This window comes from Antennarius striatus, chromosome 2 (assembly GCF_040054535.1).
Source record: "Antennarius striatus isolate MH-2024 chromosome 2, ASM4005453v1, whole genome shotgun sequence".
NCBI classification, from domain to species: domain Eukaryota; kingdom Metazoa; phylum Chordata; class Actinopteri; order Lophiiformes; family Antennariidae; genus Antennarius; species Antennarius striatus.
In genome coordinates this window covers 7133399-7160501 of record NC_090777.1, presented here as the reverse complement: position 1 = coordinate 7160501, position 27103 = coordinate 7133399, and the positions used below count along the sequence as shown (strand labels likewise).

Below are 27103 nucleotides of genomic sequence, written 5' to 3'. Positions count from 1 at the left end.
AGAGTAGGGACGTTGAATGTTGGAACTATGATGAGAAAAGGTAGATAGGTTGTTTGACATAATGCAGAGGAGGAAGGTAGACATACTGTGTGTCCAGGACACCAGGTGGAAACGTAGTAAGGCTAGAATTTTAGGAGGAGGGTTCAAGCTGTTCTATCATGGTGTAGATAGGAAGATAAATGGAGTAGGACTAATCTTGAGGGAGGAGTTTGTGAGGAATGTCCTGGAGGTAAAAAGAGTGTCAGATAGAGTGATGAGTCTGAAGCTATAAATCAAAGGTGTGACGTTCAAAGTTGTTAGTGGGTATGCTCCACAGGTAGGATGTGAGCTGGAGGAGAATGAGAAATTCTGGTTGGACTTTGATAAAGTGATGCAGAGCATACCTTGAAGTGAGAGAGTTGTCATTGGAGCAGACTTCAGTGGACATGTTGGTGCAGGAAACAGCTGATGAGGAGGTAATGGGCAGGTTTGTTATCCATGAGAGTAATGCAGAAGGACAGATGGTGGTTGACTTTGCAAAAAAGATGGAAATGGCTATAGTGAATACTTTCTTCCAGAAGAGGCATGAACATAGGGTGACCTATAGGAGTGGTGGTAGGAGCACACAGGTCGATTACATCTTGTATAGACGGTGACATCTGAAGGAGATCAGTGACTGCAAAGTAGAAGTAGGCATGAGTGTAGCCAAACATCATAGGATGGTGGTGTGTAGGATGACTGTGGTGGTGAGGAAAATGAAGAGGACAAAGGCAGAGCAGTGGACGAAAGACATAGGTGGAAGAGGAAATGGTGGAAGAGGAAAAAGGAAGAGTGTTGCATGACTTTTAGGAAGGAGTTAAGACAGGCTCTGGGTGGTCAGGAGGTGCTTGCCTGAGGAATGGAGAAGAAGTGTGCTGGTGCCCATTTTTAAGAACAAGGGGGATGTGCCGAGTTTTGGCAACTACAGAGGAATAAAGCAGATGAGCCATTCGATGACGTTATGGGAAAGAGTAGTTGAAGCTAGAGTAAGGTCAGAAGTGAGCATTTGTGAGCAGCAGTATGGAGAATTACTTCAGTCAGTCAGTTACTTATGATTTTGTTTCACACTTTTTAAACAATTGTATATTTTCTGTGAGTCGATTATTGCATAGTGGGTACATTCACTTGTGAAAACGAATCAATTCTTGACAGGCAGGATGTGATAGAATTCTGATTTGTACCATTCTAGAAGAGCTAATGTATATACTGTATTTCTGGTTCAACATCATAACTCAAATACATCACAGCAACATTAGTATCTTCAAATAATCCTCAAGCAATTTTGCAAAACGCTAATTAGTTGCTGGTTTGACAAACAGCTTTGAGGTCCTGTCACAATGTGACAGCGTCACAATGTTATTTTGGTGTTGGAACATAGTTGCTTCTCTGGAGAAGACAAGACTGGACAAAAAGTCGAAAAATGCTCAGAGAACAAGATTCTCTGAACAAACTGCTACATGTCATGGAGAACCTCAACCACCAACTGTACGGCAGAAGGAATGAACAGAGAAGTGTATTCACTGAAAGGTGTCTTTCACTGAAGTGCTCAACACACAAAGTGGGAAATTCTTCATACCGATCAGAGTACGCTGTTGCATTCATAGTATATTCAAGGTGGGTATGGTTGACTTCTGCCCCTGAATTGCTAAGAGTGGTTTGTAGTGGTGTGGACGAACTTCCTTCCATACAGACTTGAATGACACTGGCCTCTCCATTTCTCTTCTCCATTTTTCTCTTTCTTAAAGGTCCCATATTATGCTTTTGTTTATACATGTCATTCAGCTGCCGGTTGTCCAACTACACTGTATTTGTAATGTCTTGTCCCTAATCAGAATCAGAATCAGAATCAGAATCAGCTTTATTGGCCATCGTTTGTAAAAAGCAGACGAGGAATTTGTTTCCGGCAGGTGGTGTCTCAAACTGTTCATTCATAAGTTAACTATTCTAAATACTTAAATATTATAAATAACTATACTAAATACAAAATGTAGGAAGCAAAAAGCAGTAGGTGGGGGGGGGGACACGATGTACAGGTGCTGAGTGCATGTTGCAGGGGTTTGGAGACAAATAGTTAAAATTTATTGTTCAAGTGTCTTATGGCTTCGGGGAAGAAACTGTTTTTGAGTCTGGTTGTTTTTGAGAGGAGGGCTCTGTAGCGCCTCCCAGAGGGTAGCCTTTTGAATAGACGGTGTCCAGGGTGTGTTGGGTCTGAGATGATCTTCCCTGCCCGACTCCTAATTCTTGAGGAGTACAGCTTTTGGAGGGAGGGCAGGGAGGTCCCAGTGATCTTCTCAGCAGACCTGATTGTCCTTTGTAGTCGTGTCCTGTCCCTTTGGGTGGCAGCACCGAACCAGACTGTGATGGAGGAACACAGAACCGATTCAATGACTGCCGTGTAGAACAGGACCAACAGCTCCTGTGGCAGACCGTGCTTCCTTAGCTGCCTGAGAAAGTACATCCTCTGCTGGGCCTTCTTGAGGATGCAGCTGATGTGGAGAGACCACTTCAGGTCCCTGGAAACAGTAGTCCCCAGGAACTTGAAGCTCTCCACAGAGTCCACAGGGCTGTTTGCAATGGTGAGGGGGAGCAGAGGGGAGGGTGACTTCCTAAAGTCCACTGTCATCTCCACAGTCTTGAGCGTGTTCAGCTCCAGGCTGTTGCGACTACACCAGTCCACCAGCTGTCTCACCTCCTGTCGGTATGCGGACTCATCCCCGTCCTGGATGAGTCCAATGACAGTTGTGTCATCTGCAAACTTCAGGAGTTTGACGGCTGGGTGCGTGGATGTGCAGTCGTTGGTGTAGATGGAGAAGAGCAGCGGAGAGAGGACGCAACCCTGGGGGGCACCGGTGCTGACTGTCCGAGTGTCTGAGGTGATCGCCCCCAGCCTCACCTGCTGTGTCCTGTCTGTCAGGAAGCTGGTGATCCACTGACACATGACAGAGGGGACTGTGAGCTGGTGAAGTTTGGAGGATAGCAGCTCAGGGATGATGGTGTTGAACGCCGAGCTGAAGTCAACGAACAGGATCCGTGCATATGTCCCTGGGTGGTCGAGATGATCCAGGATGAAATGCAGTCCCATGCTGACTGCATCATCCACTGACCTGTTTGCCAGATAGGCAAACTGCAGGGGGTCCAGCAGGGGTCCTGTGATGTCCCTCAGGTGGCTCAACACGAGGCGTTCAAGGGACTTCATGACCACAGATGTCAGAGCGACAGGCCGGAAGTCATTTAGTCCTGTGGTGGAGGGTTTCTTGGGGACCGGGATGATGGTGGAGCGCTTGAAGCAGGAGGGTACCTCACACAGTTGGAGGGATCTGTTGAAGATCTGTGTGAAGACTGGAGCCAGCTGGTCCGCACAGACCTTGAGGCAGGAGGGGGAGACACCGTCAGGGCCTGGCGCCTTCCTGATCTTTTGTCTGTGGAACTGCTGACTCACCTCCTGGACGGTCACACTGAGGGGGGTTGGGGGTGGTGTGGGCTGGGGGTGTGAAGGGGATGGGATTGTGGAGGGGAGGGGGGTTGGAGGTGGGGCAGGCAGGGGGTTTGAAGGGGGTGGGGTGCAGACAGTGTTTGTTGAGGGGAGTGGAGGTGTGAATGGCGGTGTGATATGGGCTGTAGATAGTGGAATGGGGGTGGTGGGTGTGAAGGCCTTTTCAAACCTACAATAGAATCTGTTGAGGTCGTCAGCCAGGTTCTTGTTGGCCTCAGCAGGGGGGGACGGGCGTCTGTAGCCGGTGATGTCCTGCAGACCTCTCCACACCGACGAAGGGTTGGTGGCTGAAAGGTTTCCTCTCAGCTTATCAGAGTAACTCCTCTTAGCTACTCTGATCTCCTTAGTCAGTGTGTTCCTGGTCTGCCGGTACAGAGCCCTATCCCCAGATCTGTAGGCCTCCTCCTTAGCCAAGCGCAGTTGTCTCAGCTTGGCTGTGAACCATGGCTTGTTGTTGCTGTATGTGCGGAAGGTCTTGGTTGGCACACACAGGTCCTCACAGAAGCTAATGTAGGCTGTCACAGTGTCCGTGTAATCATCCAGGTTGTCCGTAGCAGCTTCAAAAACACTCCAGTCGGTGCAGTCAAAGCATTCCTGCAGTTCCTGCTTTGCCTCGTTGGTCCACTTCTTCACCGTTTTCACCACAGGCCGAGATATCTCAGCCTCTGCCTGTAGGCTGGGATGAGGTGGACGAGGCAGTGATCGGAGTTTCCCAAAGCTGCGCGGGGGACCGAGCGATAAGCGTCCCTAGTTACCGTGTAGCAGTGATCCAGCGTGTTGTTGTCCCTCGTCGGACAGGTCACATGCTGCCTGTATTTAGGGAGCTCGTTGTTCAGTTTCGCTCTGTTGAAGTCCCCCAGGATGATTAAAAATGAGTCCGGGTGTTTCCTTTCAATGTCCGTGATTTTTTCCGCTAATGTATGGAGTGCGACATCCACATTAGCTTGCGGTGGAATGTAAACACCGACGAACACGAAAGAGGAGAACTCCCGCGGAGAATAAAAGGGCTTGCAGTTGATGCAGAATGTCTCAATGTCCGGTCCACAGAACCTGCTGAGCACTGTGACATCCTTACACCAACCCTCGTTGATGTAGAAACATATTCCACCGCCCTTGGTTTTCCCCGACCGCTCCTTGACGCGGTCCGCTCTGTGAAGTTGGAAGTCCGGCAGATGCAGAGCGCCGTCGGGGATCGATTCACTGAGCCAAGTTTCAGTGAAACACAGGGCAGCGGAACGTGCAAAGTCCATATTTTTCCCGCAGAGGAGGTGCAGCTCGTCCAGTTTATTGGGTAGTGAGCGGAGGTTAGCCAGATGTATTGATGGCAGCGGGGTCCTGAATCCCTGCTGGCGGAGTCTCACCAGCGCACCAGCTCTCTTACCCCGACGTCTGCGTGGCCGCAGCCCATAAAGGGCCGCAGCTCCGCCGATCAAGATCTCCGCAAAACTGCTCGGATCTGACGCAAACTGCGGAATAAAATTACCGGGTAAGAACTGTCTGATGGCCAGCAGTTCCTCAGAGGAGTAGGTGATGGGATAGCACTCAGAAAAAGACGCGAAGGTCGACAAAAAACACAAAATAAAGTAGAACAAGAGAGAGCTCCGTGCCGAGGCGTCCATCCGCGGCGCCATCGTGCATCAATCATAAGTGCATCGTGCATCGTGCATCGCCATAAGTGATCCTCAATATCTTTGATTGAATATTGATAAAATCACTTCCGCCTGAAACGCTCTGAGTTAACGGGGCGGTACTCTGAGCTCCCTATCTTCACCCCCCTGCCCCTTCTGACCGCCCTCTATCAACACCCTCCCCCCTCGGGTTCACATGTGTTTTGTTTGCATGCGCCACATGACCGTGCAAGGCACTACCAATCGGTCTGGAACTTTTTTAACTTTCAGTAACTTCGTTACTACGTATTTCACTTTTATTGTTCTTGTGTTTGTCTGTCCTGTTAATAACTGTTGATTTTTCTGCACTGAGCATGGAAGTGCCTTCTCAATTAGTCTAACGTGACTCCGTAGATCATTGTGTAAACACATGGACTGATCCTACTGAGACAACTGGTAAACATTGCAAAGAAAACACACAATGTGTGCAAATAGGATAAAAATCAGTGGAGATGCACCAGATGTTTACAGATAGGACATGCGCTATGTTTTCCGACAATCGTCACAGACAATGAGACCTTGCTGGGAGCGAAACTAACGCATAAAACATGGGAGAGGTAAGACTTGAGTACCGTGAGGAAAATGCAGATATTGCATCCTGTAATGGATACAGAGTCAGTCACTTCTATCTCATTCAGATTACTGATCTGGGCTCCACTTCTTATGACACATCTGGACCAGGGAAAGTTCATGCGCTTTCTACACAAGCGCATGAAGCCACAATGTAAACGTCAGTGTGTGTGTGTGTGTGTGTGTGTGTGTGTGTGTGTGTGTGTGGGTTACAGTACAGGTGTGGACTCACACCTGTACTGTAACCCTTGACTGGTGACACTGATTATCTATTAGGCTGTAAATAAAGACTAAGGCTGTTTGTTTATGAGCGGTGTGGATACACGCAGCTGTGTTTGCTATGACGATGAGAATATGCCTTTAGCGGACACACGCACACATGAATGAAGTGGAGTTTACTAGTAGCTTAATGCTAGCTCAGCCCTATTCCTTTCATTGTCACTCGCACTGAATAACCATGCGGCCACACCTTTTATAGACGTCACACAACTAAGTCACAGAACAAAACCCACCGATATGACCATCATTTATGCCACCACAGCTAGAGAAACAAAATACAGAAATATACTAACCCACAACTAGATGTTGCATCACCTCAGTCATATGTAAAATGGGGTATTTTCCAGCAGTGATGGCATTACAGTGAAACAAGTCTCTTTTAAATATGAAAAATTAAATAAATTAAATGCTTGTACTCACCAAAACAGCTGTTCAAAAGGCTTATTTAATTACAAAATCCATTCTCTTCTCTTTCCTCAAGAACACTTTGATGACTTGGTTGTACAGTTTATCGTTGTGTTGTAATTCCAGCAACAAATGCTTTTCTATTGGCATGGAAGCCAGTGCTGAGAGCACATCTGTCCCGTCTCTTTTTTCTCAGAAGAACTGTGCGACGTGAAAATGGTGTTGCGAGTATATGGGCAACCAAATCTTCAATTTGTCCTCTTTCAGCCATTGTGACAGCAAAAAATAAGTCATTTTTTCAGATTCAAAACATGTGCAGACTTCTCCTAAAACTGTAGACTCTAATGGTAACCCGACTCTTGTGATCTGAATAGCGCCACCTTCTCAGAGTGAGTATCCAATCACAGGACACATACATGTCAGGACAACGTGGGCTAGCTAACAGATCCTAAAAGGCCAACTTGTGATCTGATTGGCTATTGGGTCTGTCTATTAACTATATGTGCCCATTTTCTCACAGTCCTGTATTCAAGATTCTGGAAGGCCTGGTCGGATTTCATTGAACCTGGCAACACAAGCTAGCTGAATTCTGTTTGGATAAAAACACTTTAACCTAAAAATAGAACACTGACCCAGTGTTGGCCTATGTCATATTATATCCTAATGTGTAAAAAATGTCCCTCTCACCCTTGCAAGGTGGTTTCTGTGTGTAATCCTCAAGCTTGGGTCCTCTACCAGAGGCCTGGGAGTCTGGGTTCTGCACAGAATCTTAGGTGTTCCGAAGACTCTTCTGGACTGAGGCTCCGGATGTTGTTCCAGGAATCTGCAGGGGCCACTCTTCCAGTTTGAAGGTCACTGCCCCAAGTGCTCCTACTACCATGGGGACCATGTTAGTCTTGACCTTCCACATACGTATGTTCCAGCTGTTCTTTCAACCTTTGATACTTCTAAATCTTTTCGTGTTCCTTCTTCCTGATGTTGGCGTCAACTGGAATCACCACATCTATCACCACTGCTCTCTTTTGCTCCTTGTCCATCATCACTATGGTTGGTTAGCCAGGAGCTGTTTGTCAGTCTGGAAGCTGAAGTCCCACAGAATCTTAGCCTTGTTGTTCTCAGCCACCTTTGGTGGTATGTCCCATTGCGATTTGGGTACTTCTAGTCCACACTGGGTACAGATGTTCCTGTACACTATCACAGCTACTTGGTTGTGCCTCTCCATGTATGCTGAGCTGGAGAGCATCTTACACCCTGCTACCACATGCTAGACTGTCTCTGGGGCTTCTTTACATAGCCTGCACCTAGGGTCAGATCTACTGTGGTAGGTATTGGCATCTATTGCTCTTGTACTTAGAGCCTGTTCTTGTGCTGCTATGATCAGTGCCTCTGTGCTGTCTGTCAGTCCAGCTTTATTCAGCCATTGGTAGGTCTTTATATCAGCCACTTTCTCTATCTGGTACATGCCGTATAGGGGCTTGTCCCTCCATGTTGTCTCCTCCTCCTCCTCTTCTTCCTCCTCAGGTTTCTGCTGTCTAAGGCATTCACTGAGCAGTTCATCTGTTGGGGCCATGTTCCTGATGTACTCTTGGATTTTCGATGTTTCATCCTGGACAGTGGCCCTGATGCTCACTAGTCCTCGGCCTCCCTCTTTCTGCTTAGTGTACAGCGTCAGGGTGCTGGACTTGGGGTGAAACCCTCCATTCATGGTGAGGAGCTTTCTAGTCTTAATATCTGTGGCTTCTATCTCCTCCTTTGGCCAGCTTATGATCCCAGCGGGGTATCTGATGACTGGCAGTGCATACATGTTGATGGCTCAGACCTTGTTCTTGCCATTCAGCTGACTTCTCAGGAGTTGCCTTACTCTCTGGAGGTATTTGGCTGTGGATGACTTCCTTGCGGCCTCCTCATGATTGCCATTAGCCTGTGGGATTCCAAGGTATTTGTAGCTGTCCTTGATGTCTTCTATCTCCCCTTCGGTAGGTCAACCCCTTCAGTTCTGATCATCTTGCCTGTTCTTGATACCATCCGGCCACATTTGTCTAATCCGAATGACATCCCTATGTTGTCGCTGTAGAACCTGGTGGTGTGGATCAGGGAGTCAATTTCTCGCTCATTCCTGGCATACAGCTTGATGTCATCCATGTAGAGGAGATGGCTGATTGTTGTCCCGCTTCGGAATCGGTATCCGTAGCCACTCTTTGTGATGATGTGACTGAGGGGATTCAGGCCCATGCAGAACAGCTGTGGTGATAGTGCATCCCCTTGGTATATGCTGCACTTGATGTTAACTTGGGCAATTGGCTTGGAGTTAGTCTCCAGGGTTGTGTTCCACATCCCATTGAGTTCTTTATGAAGGCTCTTAGTGTCCTGTTGATCTTATACAGTTCCAGACATTCCAGTATTCACATGTGTAGCATTGAATCGTAGGCTTTCTGGTAGTCTATCCAGGCGGTGCACAAGTTGGTCTGCCTATTCTTACAGTCTCCGTGTACTGCTCTGTCCACCAGTAGCTGGTGCTTGGCTCCCCTGGTGTTACTACCAACTTCTTACTGTGCCCCACTCATATATTGATCCATGGGCCTACTCATCTTAGCCGCCATGATGCCTGACAGGAGCTTCCATGTTGTACAGAGACAGCTTTTTGGCCAGTAGTTGGATGGGGTAGATCCTTTCTATGGGTCTTTCAACCATTCTGGGTGCATCCCATCCCTTCGCAGCTGGTTCATCTGTGCTGCTAGATGCTCATGGAGTGCTGTCAGCTTCTTTAGCCAGTATGTATGGATCATATCGGGGCCCGGTGCTGACCAATTCTTCATCTTTGAAACTCTTTCTTGGATGTCTGCCATTGAGATGCTTACTGGTTCTTGTTCTGGGAGGCAGCTGTGGTAAGTTCTCAGGTCCACTAGCCACTAGGCATCGGTGTTTTGTGATGCTTCTCTTTCCCATATGCCCTTCCAGTATTTCTCCACCTCAGCTCTTGGTGGGTCTGACCGGCTGCTTTTCCCTTTCACTGAGAGTACACCTTTGCTGGTTGAGTGGAGAAGGTGTTGTTTATTCTCCTGGCCTCTATTTCCTTGGTGTATCTCTTCAGTCAGGTAGCCAGAGCCGTTAGTCTCTGTTTGGCAGTTTCGAGTGATTCAGGTATGGACAGCTTGCAGTATTTCCTGGGTACCCCTTTATTCACCACATTCCCCTTCTGCAGCTCGGCTAGCTGGCTAACTTCTCTCCGTGTCGCCTTTATCCTGGCCTCTAACCGTCTCTTCCATGGAGGGTATTGTTTGTTATGCCCTGTGTTGATCTTATATCCCAGCATCTCGAGGATTACTGTTACTGTACTGTGAATCAGCTTGTTGGTCTCAGTTATGTTCCCTGTGGGGATGGCTCTTATTGCAGCATTCACAGATCTTTCGCAGATCTTCTGAAGGTACTTGACAACTTAGCTTCGGTGTTCGTCGGAGGCTCCAGGTTTCCATTTGGGTCACGATCTTCCTTCTCAGGTCAGCAGCTCTTGTATTGAGGCTGTCTATGTCTCTTGGGGCTTGGTACCCAATCTCGGATTGTGGGGGGACTGGATAGTGACTGGATAGTGTTTTTCCCAAACGGGATTCGAACCCACAACCTCTTGGCACAACCTCCTGCATTCAAGTCAGTTGAAGTTTACTTTATTGAACCCCGCAAGGGGAAATTACAAAGTCACTCGGTTAGTTGACAAGTATACAGGCCCCCTGGACACAGCACACAAGGGGCCTGTAAGCATGCAGTTAGTACAATCACATTAAACTACACACATCAGGGAGGCAGAGTGACGGTCAGCAGCTTCGGAACGCGCCCCAATTTTGAGCAGCTTGTAGGGGGGACAGCGCCTTGCTCAAGGGCGCCTCGGCAGTGGCTGGGAGGTGAGCTGACACCTCCTACTGTCAGCTCACACTCCTGGTGACATCCCGCGGGAGCGGGATTCGATCCGCCGATGGCTGGGGCGATCCGTCTACGAGACACCTGCTCTACCGCTGAGCCACTGCCGCCTGAAACAAACAGGTGCTGCCCCCTGAAATTAACAGTTGTTTGTATTGCTGTTGGTCCAATAGTCCAGTTTTAGCAGGTTTTCTGTTGTTTAGGTTTTTTAGTTAGCTTTTTACTTAGTTTTTAGTTTTAAATAGCTTCCTGTAGAAAGAGGGAAGAACCCTGTTCTGCCAGCCCTATTGGAGCTGGACAGCGGTGGCTTGCTTGCTGTTTTTCATTTTGGCTGGCCCACTGTATTTAGTTAGTTCAGGGATACCTTAGCTAGATGTTCTTAGGCTCTTCATGTTTTAAGCTGATCCCATGTGTTCACTAAATAAAGGAAAGTGTTTCTAGTCTGTTTTTTTTGTGTTATTTTTTGTCTTTTACAAATTGTGGTCTCTTTTGATTATGTACGATCTCTGTTGTATGAGCTGGGTCAATGGATCGTAACATCATTTTGAAGCCTGTCCTAACTACAGTAGTTGACAACTAAGATTTTCAAATGTGTTTTGTGCTATCATGCTTTGTGGCAGTAGGTCCTTATTTCTGTATGATTAGCAATTTGTAGATATGGCCTGCTGATGTTGACAACTTTGTCTTGTTTGAGTGGGTGGCATCTGTGTTGAAGTGGCCAAAAAACATGTGGACATCGGTATTGCAATGTATTTTGAGTGGTGAAGTGAAGGTTTACTCAGTTGCCTTGAATTAGAAAAAGTAAAACCAACTGTGTTTGGAGCATAGGCTTACTGTAAGAGGTTTGAAGAAGCAAGGGTGTCAGACTTTCATTGAATTTACTTGGTAGAAAAAGGCTTGGCTCTTTTTGGTCACTGGTGTATGTCCAGGAGATTGAAGAAGTAGAGCAGTTAAGACGGTTAATGTTAGTGAAGCACTTTAGGAATTGTCTCCCTGGGAGAGTTTCAACATATTTGAATTAATGAAAAGTTTTTAATGTTTTCGTATTCTGAACCATTGACTTTGTTGCAAACAGGATTTTCTGCATTGGGGCGGCATTAGCTCAGTCCATTAAGTCTTGGGTACCGGAGGGTCGGCGGTTCAAGACCCCTGTTGGACAAGAAAAAAATTCTGACTGAGCCGGCAGTGGGAAGTGTCAGCTCACCTCCTGAGCACTGCCAAGGCGCCCTTGAGAAGGTGATGTCCCCTTTATAAGCTGCTCATTAGGACGCATGACGAAGTTGCTGCCCGCCACTCTGCCTTCCCCTCAACTACATACTTACAGGCTTCTTGTGTGTGTGTGTGTGTGTGTGTGTGTGTGTGTGTGTGTGTGTGTGTGTGTGTGTGTGTGTTTGGGGGGGGGGGGGTTACGGGCCTGTAAAAACATATGTGATTAACTAATAATGTGTTTCTAAAGTGGAATAATATTTTCCCTACGGGGATCAGTACAGTAAATTTTTAAAAAAAATTAAGGTGGATAATTATGATAGGATAGAATAGGCTTTATTAATATTGTATCAAATGCTATGCATTGAATACAACAAAATTGAAGATATAAATATTCTTTTGGTGCATCTACAAAAAATAAAAAAGACAGAAATAATGATTATAATTATTATTATAAATTTGATTTATATAGCGCTTTTCTAGACACTCAAAGGTGCATCCATTATTCATTCGCTCCTCATTCAAATATACACAGTCTCCACAGAAACAACAACAAGCCAATACAATGCACAAAATATAAACATGTATAAACAACATTCGAGTCTGACATGTCAAAAGGTAATATCCATGTGATGATCTGGGTCTGCCCTGTTCTGTTTTGCCTTATTCTTATGTTCCTGACTATGTCTTTTGTTTCGGTTTTCAGTTCATGTACTTTTGTTTCGGTTTTCAGTTCATGTACTTTTCTGGTTTTCTGTTACTGCCACATTCAAGATTCATTGCACCTGGCTTTGTTTCTACTGATTGTTTTGTTTGGTCTTTAGCCAATCCGTGTTTAGTTCTTCCCCATTGTTCACTTCTAGTTAATTAGTTCATCATTAGTTCCACCTGAAACTAATTTAGAACCCTGGTCTGTGTACTGAAGGGTGTTCACTTCAGTTCATCCATGTCGCAGTGTTGATCAGTATTTGTTTGTGCAGAGAGCTGTGTATGCCTTCCTTGACCATTTCCGTACGACCATAAGATTGCCTAGCACTGTTTTGTATTTTTCTGGATTCTGACCCTTGAATGTTCTGACCACGATTTTTGCCCCTTTCTGCCCTGTGTATGACGTTTGGCCTGTCTTTTGGATTACGGCTTTGCCTGCCTCCTGTGTACTGTCCTGATTCTGATCCTCTGGTTTTTGAACCTTGCCTGTTCTAGTACGACGAGCTTTGGTTATCCCTCCGGTGCTGCAATCTCTGTGTTATTCTGGTTTGAAACGGACTGATTAAAGGCTTTTGATTTTTGACACTATCACTCTCGCGACTGGTTCCTTTGCAGACCGTAAAAGTAGACTGCGACCAACATGGAACCACTAAGAGACTCACGACTTCTGGCTACGGTGGAGCGTCAGTGAGTCATTTTGAAGCAGCAACAACAGCAGCTTCTATAGGTAATGCAACACCTTCAAACCAATACCCATAAGATGACCGACCTGAGATCCATAATGAGAGCTTGCCAGTTTGCCACTCCTGTCACCACTACATCTCCACAGGAATCCCGCCTTCCTTAGCCTGAGAAGTATGACAGTAAGCCCGTTACTTGTTGGTCATTTCTGACCCAGTGTAAGATAATCTTCAGTCTCCAGCCCAGAACTTTTCCCACAGAACAATCCCACTTAGCTTACATCAGTACGCAGCTGACCGGCCAGGCCAAGCAATGGGCGACTGCAGTGTGGGAGGCTAGGTTACGATGCACCCAAAAGTCAGCAGGAAGAAACGTAGGAAGAAATGAAGAGAATCTTCGACCAGTCTCGGCATGGCCATGAGGCAGAAAGGGAAGATAACCAAACTGTTTCTGGCTTCGCGATTGAATTTCAGACACTGGCCTACAACAGTGGTTGGGAGAAGAGATCCATGTATGACGTTATCCTTGACGGTCTGTCAGAGAGGATAAAAGACGAACTGCTGACCCATGACCTACCAGACAATCTGGAGAAGCTGATCAAACTGGCTGTTCACGTGGATTCACGGATAGAGGAGAGAGAATGCTTAATTAAGCTCGGTATTTTTCAGTCTCATACTGCTCCCTGGCCATCGTCAGGACGTACCCCTGTACCGAGGAGACTTGACACACCCACCTTCAGACAGGGAACCAAGGCAGCTGGACAGGGGTTGCCTCACTAAGGAAAAGAGAGAGGAGGGTAAAGGAGTGGACCTGCCTTTACTAAGCGTGGACACTTCGTCGAGTTCCCAGTAAAAGGCAGTGCCCACGAGCAATTCCTGTTGAGACCTCCCCAAAAAACAGAACCTGACTGCCTGTCACCCTGGAGTGGAATGGTGGAGCCAAGAAAACCTCTGCCCTGGTGGATTCCAGCTTGAAGGTCAACTTCATGGACAAGGGGGCAGCCAACAGATGAAGAGCTCCCCTAGAGGGGATAGAGTGCCCACTGCTTGTGAACTCCCTAAATGTCCAGAGGATCGACCGCGTCACCCAGTCAACCACTCTCCCGAAGCTAAATACTTCAGGAAATCATCAGGCCGAGATCAAATCCAACCTCATTGATTCACCACACTCTCCCGTTGTGCTGGGCCTTCCGTGGTTAAACAAATATAACCCATCTTATTTGATGTCTTGGGGCGGCAGTGGCTCAGTGGTAAAGCAGGTGGTAGAGCGGGTCGTCCTATGATTTCAAGATCGGCGGTTCGATTCCCGCTCCCGCCCCCCCCCCCCCCAAAAAAAATACCCGGAGGTGAGCTGACAGTGGGAGGTGTCAGCTCACCTTTGGAGCACTGCCGAGGCACCCTTGAGCAAGATGCTGTCCCCTTTACAAATTGCTCATTTAAGGCACACCAAGATGGAGCTGCCTGCCACTCTACCTCCCTTGCATGCCTACAGGCCCCCTTGTGTATGTGTGTGTGTGCTACAGGGGCCTGTACACACTAATATATATATGCATGCGTTTGAGTCATTAGCTAGAGTGTGCATTCTTAATTTCCCTTCGGGGATCAAAACAGTATATAAAATTTAAAAAAAAAATTTTTGACTGGGGTAAGCACGAGATCAAGGGCTGTAGCCCATCTTATTTGATGTCTTGTTCAAGCGAGTTATCATGTTGTTGCTCCTCGGGAGGTTGAGATTCCTTGTCTGGATCAGGTCCCCAAGATGTATCAGGACCTGAGAACTGTTTTTAGTAAATCTTGTGCAACCTGTTTACCCCCTCACAGGCCTCTATGACTGTGCAATTGATTTGAGACCCGGGGCAGTGCCCCCTAGGGGTAGCCTGTTTTCTCTCTCCTGTCCAAAGCACCAAGCCATGGAGAAGTACCTGGAGGAGTCGCTGGCAGCCAGGATCATCAGACCCTCGTCATTACTTGCTGGGTCCGGTTTCTTCTTTGTGGGCAAGAAGGACATATCTCTCAGGCCTTGCATTGACTACTGCAGACTTAACAACATCACCATTAAAAACTGGTAGCCCCTCCCTCTCATGTCCACCGCCTTCGCGCTCTTCCAGGGAGCCACCATCTTTACGAAACTGGACCTGTGTAATGCTAACGATCTAGTACATGTAAGAGAGGGGGATGAATGGAAAACTGCATTCAACACATCTACTGGACACTGGGAATATCTAGTAATGCCATTTGGATAATCAAACGAACCTGCAGTTTTCAGTGTCTTATTAATGATGTTACATCCCCTTCGTGGGATGTAACAGTTGGCAAAGTCAACATCAAGTGACTTTGAATAAGCTCACTATCACCATTTCTGTATGGGCCTGAACCCATTGGTCAGATCATCTCAAAGAGTATATGGATACCTACTCCAAAGTAGGGTAACAATCAGCCACCTGCTCTACAGTACGTTTGACATCAAGCTGTATGCCAGGAATGAGCCACAAATTTACTCACTAATTCATACCACCAGGATCTACAGTAATGACATAGGGATGCCATTCAGATTGGACAAATGTGACCAGATGGTGTCAGGGAGAGGCATAATAATCAGAACTGAAGGGGTAGAACTACCAGAAGGCAGGATAGGAAACATTCAGAGAGGTTAAAAATACATTGGAAGCCCACATGCTAACTTGCAGTAAGTCTTATGCAATGCTGTGGAGGAATTTTAGCCCACCCATCTTAGCACAGTTCTTGTAATTCAGCCACCTTGGAGACATTTTCAAGCATGAACCGCATTTACTGTATAAGGTTTTGTCACAGCTCTGTTTTTAATTACTTTTTAAAAAAAAATTTATATACTGGTTTAATCTCCTTAGGGAAATTAAGAACACACACTCTAGCTAATGATTCAAACGCTTGCATTCATATATAATATATTAGTGAGTATAGGCCACTGTAGCACACACACACATACACAAGGGGGCCTGTAGGCATGCACAGGGGTGCAGTGGCAGGCAGCTCCTTCTTGATTCGCCTCAAATGAGCAATTTGTAAATGGGACGGCACCTTGCTCAAGGGCCCCTCGGCAGTGCTCCGGAGGTGAGCTGACACCTCTGGGTATTTTTTTTTGGGCGGGAGCGGGAATCGAACCACCGATCTTGAATCATAGGACGACAAGCTCTGCCACCCGCTGTACCACTGTGATACTGCCGCCCCCTCTAAAAGTCTTGAACTGAACCCCATTGAGATACCCATGCATCTCAGTGGGGTTCAGTTCATGACTTTGATTAGACCACTCCAAAGTCTTTATTTTGTATATGTGTGTCTGTGTATTTAATTAGGGTTGAGCCGGGTTTTCATTTCAGACGAGTATCCAGTACGGATAAAGCATTTTTGACGAGTACGAACATGATAGAAGTAAAACTCGTCAATACTCATGCTTTTGCTGAAGAAAACTCCTCATAACAGAATGTCTTCATGCTCTGTGATTGGCCAGTCACACACAGCGCCCGTCCCTCCCTACAGAGACACATCACTGCATCCAGAGCAGAACTGTTGCTGCCCAACTCCCACACACACATGCAGACATTGACTGATCTTTCTGTGCGTGACTTCGCTGTAGCTCACGTTGCTCTCCTTAGGTTTTCTTCAGCTTGCCTCCATTTCGGTCTATTTAAGGTTACTTGGTGAACTTGTTTCTTGCTTTGCCTTGTTGCACAATGTGGTGCATTTGACCAGACAGAGCTGAAAACTGCTTCTGTCACAACGGTCACTGCCTCCACTCCAGTCATCTATTTTTTTTTACCTGCTTGCTCTTAGTTCGACACTTTCTCACTTCAGTTCAAATTACTAATTTATATACTTGATATATATCGTCTGAATCACCATAACACCTCTCTCTTTGGCTTCATGACTGTCCCTTTTCTCTATGGCGTTTTTTGCTTCGTAATTATATCTTGGTATGGCGTTATCTAACAATTTTGGATAAAGGTGCCTTTTTTTTGGTTATCATAAAATCCATTGTTCTTTTATGCCACTTTGTGATGTTGAGTTGCATTAACTGCTGGTTTATCACTGACTACACAAGGGTAGACATTTCCCTGTCCCTATATGTCTGGCGAGAAGGAAAGCATTTGGTTCGTTCTTTTTCTATGTATCTGTTTTTTAAATTTTTTGTTCTTTTCTCAGGTCACCATTTTTTTCTCAGACGTTGTGGGCTTCACTTCTATTGCTGCATCCTGTACTCCTCTGCAAGTCGTTGAGATGCTCAATGATCTCTACATGTGCTTTGACATGCGCATTGACTCCTATGACGTCTACAAGGTAACTTTAAAATTAATGTATACATATATCCTATCTATGTAGTATGCCTCTCCATCTATGTAGTATGTGTATGTATATATGTAAATATGCATTTACATATACACCTCACGGTGTCACGTTTAATCTCCACCTACTACCTGTCAACCAATCCCAGCACATCTGCCAGAAGGAATCACGTGAACAATATGGCATGAAGCATCGGGCAACGACGGTTACACCTTTCGTTCACATGATATCTGGGACGAAAATGCTGGCCAAAGTGAAGTTTTTTGTGTTGTCGTGTGGATACTATAACCGAAACTTTTTCTATCCGGGGGCTGTCTCCTTCCGACGAAAAACAATGTGATGTTGTGTGTGTCCCATGTCTACACGTAAACACAGAATGGACGGAGTTAAAACTGGCTATTTTCTGACGTTTAACAGCTCCACGTTAAAGACGCTTTGATAAACATGCTTAACAGCTGGATATTTGCTCATCTGTTTCTTTCTTTATGAGTTATAAAGTTTCTTTATTTATTTATTTGTTCATTCATTCATTCATGTTCCTCGCGAAAAACACAGACGCCCATTCTGGGTGAGACCGTGATCCGCTGCCTGTTGATGGGATAACTCTGATGGGTGCGCTTGGTTTATAGTACCAATACATTTGTTTTCATATGTTTGATAGGAAGTCTGATATTATTGTTTCATGGTAGAATTTCCACAGGTGCCTGCTAGTGTATTTATATATATATTGAAGTGTTTGTGTGTGTGTGTGTGTGTGTGTGTGTGTGTGTGTGTGTGTGTGTTTATATATACATATACACAATATAGACCAATGTAGCCGCGAGAGGGCACAAGCCAGTGTTATATTGTGCCAGTCCCAAGCCCGGATAAATACAGAGGGTTGTGTCAGGAAGGGCATCCGACGTAAAACTTTTGCCAAATCAATATGACAAACCAAATGACTTCCATACCGGATCGGTCGGCGCCCGGGATAACAACGACTGCCATTGGTGCTGTTCACCTGCTGGGTGCTGGTGGAAATTGGACTACTGTCACTCGAAGAAAGAGAGGAGGAAAGTGTGTTTGTAGGAAGAGAGGGAAGAGGAACGCCAAGAGTATAGGACTGAGAGTAGAGACGTTGAATGTTGGAACTATGACAGGAAAAGTTGGTTGAAATGATGCAGAGGAGGAAGGTAGACATACCATCTGTCCAGGAGACCAGGTGGAAAGGTTGCAAGGCTAGAAGTTTAGGAGCAGGTTTCAAGCTGTTCTATCGTGGTGTAGATAGGAAGAGAAATGGAGTAGGAGTTATCTTGAAGGAAGAGTTTGTTAGGAATGTCCTGGACGTAAAAAGAGTGTCAGATAGAGTGATGAGTCTGAAACTAGAAATCGAAGGTGTGATGTTCAATGTTGTTAGTGGGTATGCTCCACAGGTAGGATGTAAGCTGCAGACAACGATAAATTAGAGTAGCGATGCGAGCGGAGTCAAAGAGCGTGACGACAATCGTGCATGATGCAACGTCACAATCAAGTGCAATCCTCCATGCCATCCTCCAGAAAGCAGTGGCTGTAAGTGTAGATGTTTTTCTTTATGTTTAAGTATTTATATTTGCAGACATTTTGTGGAGTTAATTTGTATTTAGAAACTTTATTTGTATGTGTATGAGACAACCTTACAGCTATCTACTTACCTGTTCTGTGTACATTAAGTTAATTGCAAATTATTTAAACTGTTTATAAGAATGTTTTACATATATTTTTTGTATTTTATTTTAGTTTCACTCCAATTCAATGTGTGACCGCCAGTAAACTGCTGTGTGGAAATTTATTAAATGAGCAAGGTCACTCACTTCCTGTCTCTTGAAAAGTAGTTTGGCTGGCTGTTTAATTCATGTTAACGCTTGGAAAGTAGAACGCATGAAGAGAACAGTACAGGTGGCAAAGGCCAAACAAGGGACTTATGATGACTTGTATGCTAGGTTAGACAGTAAGGAGGGGGAGACTGATCTGTACAGGGTTTCGCAAGACAGAGAGACAGATGGGAAGGACGTGCAGCAGGTTAGGGTGATTAAGAATAGGTCTGGAAGTATATTAACAGGTGCCAGTAGTGTGATGGGAAGATAGAAAGAGTACTTTGAAGAGTTAATGAACGAGGAAAATGAGAAAGAACAAAGACTAGATGAGGTAGCTGTAATGGACCAGGAAGTAGCAAAGATCAGTCAGGATGAAGTGAGGAGGGCATTGAATAGGATGAAGAGTGGAAAGGCAGTCGGTCGTGATGATATATCTGTAGAAATATGGAAGTGTCTAGGATAGGTGGCAGTAGATTTTCTGACTGGGTTGTGTGGTGGGGGTTTTGTTTTTCTTAGGGACAGGAGACAGTGCGTAAAACACAAGTAATTCATTTGCATATTCAAATCATGCATAGGTTGATTAGCAGTACAATAATATCATCCATAGGTTGAGTAGCAGTACAGTAATATCATCAATAGGTTGAGTATAAGTCCAACAATATCATCGATGATATTAACAAACAGACAGACAAGTTCAACAAACAGACAAGTTCAACAAATACTTATCTAAGCATGATGAGAGCTCTGGAGATGATGAATGGTTCATTGAGGTGTTGTTACAGAATATTTTGGGTACAGGAAAAACTTCACAGACGAGAGCTGCAGCGGAGTTCCAGGTACAAATGTGAAAAGAATCAGACATCATTTATACTCTAAAGGTGTGACTAGGGGGAGGTATTAACCTTGGCCCATCTGTTTTCAACCAGTTCTTTACGGGCTTTCAGTTGGTACATCATGACCTGCAGACGTTACCCAAAATATAAAGTTGACAGTTTCACAAAACTATTTGATGACATAATATAAACAGTCACGCGAACCCTGTGAGGACATATCTGCTGCAGACATTCTTTGGATGACCCTGTGCAGAAACATACATTCTAATTTCAGGTATAGTATATGAAATGATCTGGCTTGCTGCTTCTGTCAGTGTCTAACTTCTTCCAAGGATACCGACAGTCATGCAAGCATTTCCAAAGATGGTCTAACAGTAATTATTTTCATTAAGCGTCTTTATGACCTCGAGACATCCTGGTGCTAACTTCACGAGCGCTGAATAATTTGACAGACACAACAATCCAGATCTTTGGTTCAATTAAATTATATTATTTTACTATATTATTTTATTGTATGATTTTATTGTATTAAAAACTTTCTACCACAGTTGTTCAGCAGGATCTGAGATAGTGAGAAGATGCCTGAGGAATGAAGGAGAAGTGTGCTGGTGCCCATTTTTAAAAACAAGGGAGATGTGCAGAGTTGCGGCAACTACAGAGGAATAAAAGCTGCTGAGCCCTACAATGAAGTTATGGGAAAGAGTACTTGAATGTAGACTAAGGGAAGAAGTGAGCATTTGTGAGCAGCAGTATGGTTTCATGCCAAAAAAGAGTGCTACAGATAAAATATTTGCTTTGAGGATGTTGATAGAGAAGGGCGGCACGGTGGCGCAGTGGTTAGCGCTGCTGCCTCACAACACGCACGGACCCGGGTTCGAGTCCCGCTCTGTGTGGAGTTCGCATGCTCTCCCCGTGTCTGTGTGGGTTCTCTCCGGGTTCTCCGGCTTCCTCCCACCTCCAAAAGCATGCGCTTCAGGTTGATTGGCCGGTCCCAAATTGACCGTAGGAGTGTGTGTGTGTGTGTGTGAATGGTTGTTTGTTTGTTTCTATGTGGCTCCGCGGTACACAGGCGTCGTGCCCGGAGTGTCCCCCGCCTCACGCCCTGAGACAGCCAGGATAGGCACTGGCTACCCCGCGACCTGCGTTAGCGGATTAAGCGGGTTGGAAAATGAATGAATGAATGAATGAATGTTGATAGAGAAGTACAGAGAAGGCCAGACAGAGCTGTATTGTGTTTTTGTTGATCTGGAGAAAGCTTATGACAGGATGCCTGTGGATGAACTGTGGTATTGTATGAGGAAGTCTGGAGTGGCAGAGAATTATGTTAGAGCAGTGCAGGACATGTATGAAGACTGTAAGACAGTGGTGAGGTGTGCTGTAGGTGTGACAGAGGAGTTCTAGGTGGAGGTGGGACTGCATCAGGGATCAGCTCTGAGCTCCTTCTTGCTCACAATGTTGATGGAGAGGCAGACAGACGAGGTTAGACAGGAATCTCCATGGACTATGATGTTTGCAGATGACATTGTGATCTGCAGTAAGTGCAGAGAACAGGTGGAGGAGAAGCTAAAGAGGTGGAGGTTTGTCCTGGAAAGGAGAGGAATGAAGATTAGCCGCAGTAAGACATGTACATGTCTTACATGTGTGTGAATGAGAGGGACCCAAGTGGAAGAGTGAGGTTACAGGGATAAGAAATCAAGAAGGTGGAGGATTTTAAGTACTTAAGGTCAACAGTCCAGAGCAATGGAGAATGTAGAACTGAGGAGAAGAAGCGTGCACAGGCAGGATTCAACGGGTGGAGAAAAGTGTCAGGTGTGATGTGTGATAGAAGAGTTTCAGCTAAAATGAAAGGAAAGGTGTAAACAACTGTGGTGAGACCAGAGATATTGTTTGGTTTAAAGACAGTGTCACCTAGGAAAAGACAGGAGACAGAGCTGGAGGTAAAAGAGATGAAGATGCTCAGGTTCTCTCTGGGAGTGACAAGGTCAGGAATGAGTACATCAGGAATGAGTACATCAGAGGGACAGCACATGTTAGAGGTTTTGGAGATAAAGTCAGAGAGGCCAGACTGAATTGATTTGGACATGTCCAGAGGAGAGATAGTGAATATATTGGTAGAAGAATGCTGAGTTTTGAACTGCCAGGCAGGAGACCTGGAGGAAGACCAAAGAGGAGGTTTATGGATGTAGTGAAATGAAAGAGGTCAAGAAGGTAGTTGGTGTGAGAGAGGAGGATGCAGAAAACAGGGTTAAATGGAAGCAAATGATTTGCTGTGGCAGCCCCTGAAGGAAAAAGCCGTAAGGAAAAGAAGAATTGACTTGTTCAACCTTTTATTGGAAATGATCAGTATTTCTCTTACGTTGACTGCACTGATTGTAAGTCGCTATATTTCAAAATAAACCTCATTAGTGCAGTCACTTGAATCAAGTTTTTAATACAATTGCTTCTTACAATTTTTTTGTTTTCAGAGATGTTGAATATCAATTTATGAAAAAAGGTTGTTTATTGTCTGTTGATGTCTTTATTTTACATAAAATCAATGCGGATGATTTATTATTAGACTATAGCTGTCCTGGCGTTACTAACGATTATCGAGCAAATGAAGGCCGGTCTGTGAAAATATTGTCTCAGATTAAACCAGTCTGTGGCGCAAAAAAGGTCAGGGACCGCTGGTTATGAGGATTTTCCTTTAGCACAAGCACGAGTATTGACAAGTTTTACTCGTATTGTGCTCATACTCGTCAAAAATGCATTATCCGATACTCATCTGAAACAAGTATGTGGTGCAACCCTACTGGCTACTTAGAAGAACATAAACATAAAACATATTTTCATTTATTTCACCATTTTTTGTTGAGTACACAACTCCTCATGCTAGAAGTTTAGGAGCAGGATTCAAGCTGTTCTATCATGGTGTAGATAGGAAGAGAAATGGAGTAGGAGTTCATTCATAGTTTTGATGCCTTCATTGAGAATCTACGATGTAAACAGTCATGAAAAGAAAGAAAATGTGTTGAATGAGAAGGTGTGTCCAAACGTTTGTGTGTATGTGTGTGTGTGTGTGTGTGTGTGTGTGTGTGTGTATGTGTGTGTGTGTGTTTCACAAAAATTAAAGTAACACTTTTTTAATTGGGCCTGGCATGAAATCAATTAAACCTGTCTGATAATTTTCAGGTTGGTTAAGCAGCTGAGGGCATTGTTAATCACTTTCAGCTGTATTGGTGTTCATGGAATTAACAACAGGTGCACTACAGTGGCAAAAATTTGAAAACCCTCAAAACAGGACTGGTTTTACATGTGGAGGTCATCTCAAGTTTCTCTCTCTTGATCTTTTTGGCTGGTTTTCTACTCGTGCTGGTTTTGGCTTGAGTAATTATCTCTACTGGCAGTATGAGGCGATTCCTTAATCCTACAGAAGTTGCACAGGTTGTCCAACTTCCCCAGGATGGCACATCCACACGTGCTGCAGCAAGAAGGTTTAATGTGTCTCCCAGCACAATCTCCAGAGCATGGAGGAGATTTCAGGAGACTGGTGATTATTCTCGGAGAGCTGGACAGGGCCATAGAAGGTCCTCAACCCATCAGCAGGACCGATACCTGCTCCTTTGTGCAAGGTGGAACAGGCTGAGCACTGCGCGTGCCCTACAGAATGACCTCCAGAGGGCCACTGGTGTGAATATCTCTACCCAAACAATTAGGAACAGACTTCATGAAGGTGGCCTGAGGGCCCGATGTCCTGTACTGGGCCCTGTGCTCACTGCCCAGCACCGTGGAGCTCAACTGGCATTTGCTCAAGAACACCAGTACTTTTCACAGACGAGAGCAGGTTCACCCTGACCTGTGATAGATGTGATAGAAGACAAGGGGAACGTTATGCTGCCTGCAACGTCGTTCAACATGACAGGTTTGGTGGTGGGTCAGTGATGGTCTGGGGAGGCATATCCTTGGAGGGACGCATAGACCTCTACTGCCTAGGAAATGGTGCTCTGACTGCCATAAGGTATCAACATTAAATCCTTGAACCCATTGTCAGACCCTACGCTGGTGCAGTAGGTCCTGGTTTCCTCCTAATGCATGACAATGCCCATCCTCATGTGGCAAGAGTATGCAGGCAGTACCTGGAGGATGAAGGAATTGAAACAACTGATTGACCTTAACGATCCCCTGACTTAAACACAATAGAACATCTGTGGAACATTATGTGTAAGTCCATTATGCGCCACCAGGTTGCTACTCAGACTGTACAACAGCTCAGGGATGCCCTCACATAGATCTGGGAAGAAATTCCACAAGACGCTATCCGTCGCCTCATTAGGAGCATGCCGTGACGTTGTCAAGCATGCATGCAAGCTTGTGGGGGTCACAGAAGATACTGAAAGCATTTTGAGTTGCAGAAATTAAGTTTTTTTGTTAAAAGGACTAGCCTGCAACATTTTCATTTCACTCTGATTTTATGGTGTCTACATAAATAAGCCCTCTGTAGGCTGAAAACTTTTATTTCCATTAAAAGACTTTGCATCCTTTTGTTCCTAAGACATTGCCCTGTCATTTTTGTGAGCAGTGTTTATATATATATATATATATATATATATATATATATATATATATATATATATATATATATATATAATATAAAAATAAAGGTCCCTCTCACCCTTGTGGGGTGGTATCTGTGTGTCATCCTCATATATATATATATATATATATATATATATATATATATATAGACCTTAGATCAGTCTCTCCCTCCTCACTGCTACCTCTACCTTCACCTTACGCTGCATCTCCCTGTACTCCTGTCTACTCTCCTCAGTCCTTTCAGTGTCCTACTTCTTCTTAGCTAACCTCTTTCTCTGTATACACTCCTGTACCTCCTCATTCCACCACCAAGTCTCCTTATCTACTTTCCTTCCAGATGACACACCAAGTACTCTCCTACCTGTCTCCCTGATCACATTAGCTGTAGTTGTCCAGTCATTCGGAAGTACCTCCTGGCCTCCCCGAGCCTGTCATAACTCCTCCCTAAAAGTCATGCAACACTCTTCCTCTTTCAGCTTCCACCATTTCATCTTCTGCTCTGCCTTTGCCCTCTTCATCTTCCTCACCACCAGAGTCATCCTTCACACCACCATCCTATGCTGTTTGGCTACACTCTCACCTACCACTACTTTGCAGTCACTGAGATCCTCCAGGTTACACTGTCTGCACAAGATGTAGTCTACCTGTGTGCTCTTACCACCACTCCTATAGGTCACCCTATGTTCATGCCTCTTCTGGAAGAAAGTATTCACTATAGCCATTTCCATCCTTTTTGCAAAGTCAACTACCATCTGTCCTTCTGCATTCCTCTCCTGGATACCAATTCTGCCCATCACCTCCTCATCCATTGAAGTCTGCACCAATGACAACTCTCTCTCTTCTAGGTATACTCTGCATCACTTCATCAAAGTCCAGCCAGAATTTCTCCTTCTCCTCCAGCTCACATCCTACCTGTGGAGCATACCCGCTAACAACACTGAACATCACACCTTCGATTTCTAGCTTCAGACTCATCACTCTATCCGACACTCTTTTTACCTCCAGGACATTCCTAACAAACTCCTCCTTCAAGATAACTCCTACTCCATTTCTCTGCCCATCTACACCATGATAGAACAACTTGAACCCTACTCCCAAACTTCTAGCCTTGCTACCTTTCCACCTGGTCTCCTGGACACACAGTATGTCTACCTTCCTCATCTGCATCATATCAACCAACTCTCTACCTTTTCCTGTCATAGTTCCAACATTCAACGTCTCTACTCTCAGTCCTATACTCTTGGTGTTCCTCTTCTCTCTCTTCGTGCGGACACACTTTCCTCCTCTCCTTCTTTGAGCAACAGTAGTCCAATTTCCACCGGCGCCCTGTAGGCAAACAGCGCCGATGGCGGTCGTTGTTAACCCGGTCCTCTACCGATCTGGTATGGAAGTCATAGGTTTGATTCACATCTTTGATTTGGCAAAAGTTTTACGCCGGATGCCCTTCCTGACGCAACCCTCTGTATTTATCCGGGCTTGGGACCGGCACAATAAGAGACTGGCATGTGTCCTCTTGTGGCTACATTACTGTAGTGCTATATATCGTGCATTAACACTTGTGACTTCACCTCATCGTGGATTTTTGGTAGGTAGTCACGTGATACCATACATTCTATTGGCGTATGGCATCTGGAAGTGCGCTACGTTCAATGAGCCTCGGAACGCAACGCACTTTCATGAGGTACAAAGGTGCATTAAACAGTTGATCCCCATAGAAAGTTAGCACACTGACATATGAATAAACATTCTATGATTTTTACAGTAGCTTCATTTAACAGTGGGAGATAGGATAGAATTTTCAAGAAGAAAATCTAGAAAATTACATGTTAAAAAATTGCATTTCATTGAGGGAAATAAGCATTTGATCCCAACCATAAGCAATGCTGGCTCCCACAGACCATTGACATACTCCTTATCTTGGTGAAGTCATTACTTGCATTAAAGACACCTGTTCCAAAATTTCACACCTGTATAAAAAGCCACCTGCCCACAGATTCAGTGACAAAGACTAAAGGGCTGTCTAAAGTAGTCAGGGACAAAACTATTGACCTACACAAGGCTGGAATGGAATACAAAACCATAAGTAAGAAGCTAAATGAGAAGTTGACAACTGTTGGTGCAATTATTTGGAATTGGAAGAAGTACAACAAAGGGAGAGCTAGGTCTATTAACCTAGGCTGGGAGCTCCATCCAAGATATCACCTCGTGGAGTCTGAATGATCAAGAGAAAGGTTAGAGATCAGCCCAGAAGTACTCGGGAGAAGCTTTTAATAACCTGGAGGCAGCTGGGACCACAGTCACCAAGAAAAACAATGGTAATACACAGTGGACTATGCCAAAAACTGCTACTTTAGCCTGAACATTAACTTCACTTTGGCGATAAACCTGCCATTATCTGGGGACAGTGGTGTGTTCTCCTACAGATGGAGCTTGTTCCATCAAGCTGTCAATCACTCCCGTTGTGATGTCACAAAAGTGCTTATTTTAATTGGGACATTTTTTGACTCCTGGACATTTTTCTAGAAATTACAGCTGATACAGGATTGGTTTGTGTTCCAGTTTCTAGGAGTTGGTAGTGTTAGGGAAGGCCACTATGTATACAGTA

The 27103-nt window shown here is 45.1% G+C and overlaps 1 protein-coding gene across 8 annotated transcripts in view; it reads left to right on the top strand.

Annotated features, from left to right (window-relative positions):
- Window positions 1–27103, top strand: part of LOC137607517 (uncharacterized) — a 92212-nt gene that overhangs the window by 25464 nt on the left and 39645 nt on the right. For all 8 annotated transcript variants that reach the window (XR_011037993.1, XR_011037991.1, XR_011037990.1 and 5 more), the window contains exon 3: window positions 17118–17252. Coding sequence is in view for 1 of the 8 variants with exons in the window: in XM_068333347.1 (XP_068189448.1) it covers window positions 17118–17252 (135 nt within the window). In the remaining 7 variants the exon portion in view is untranslated. The remainder of the gene's footprint in view (window positions 1–17117; window positions 17253–27103) is intronic.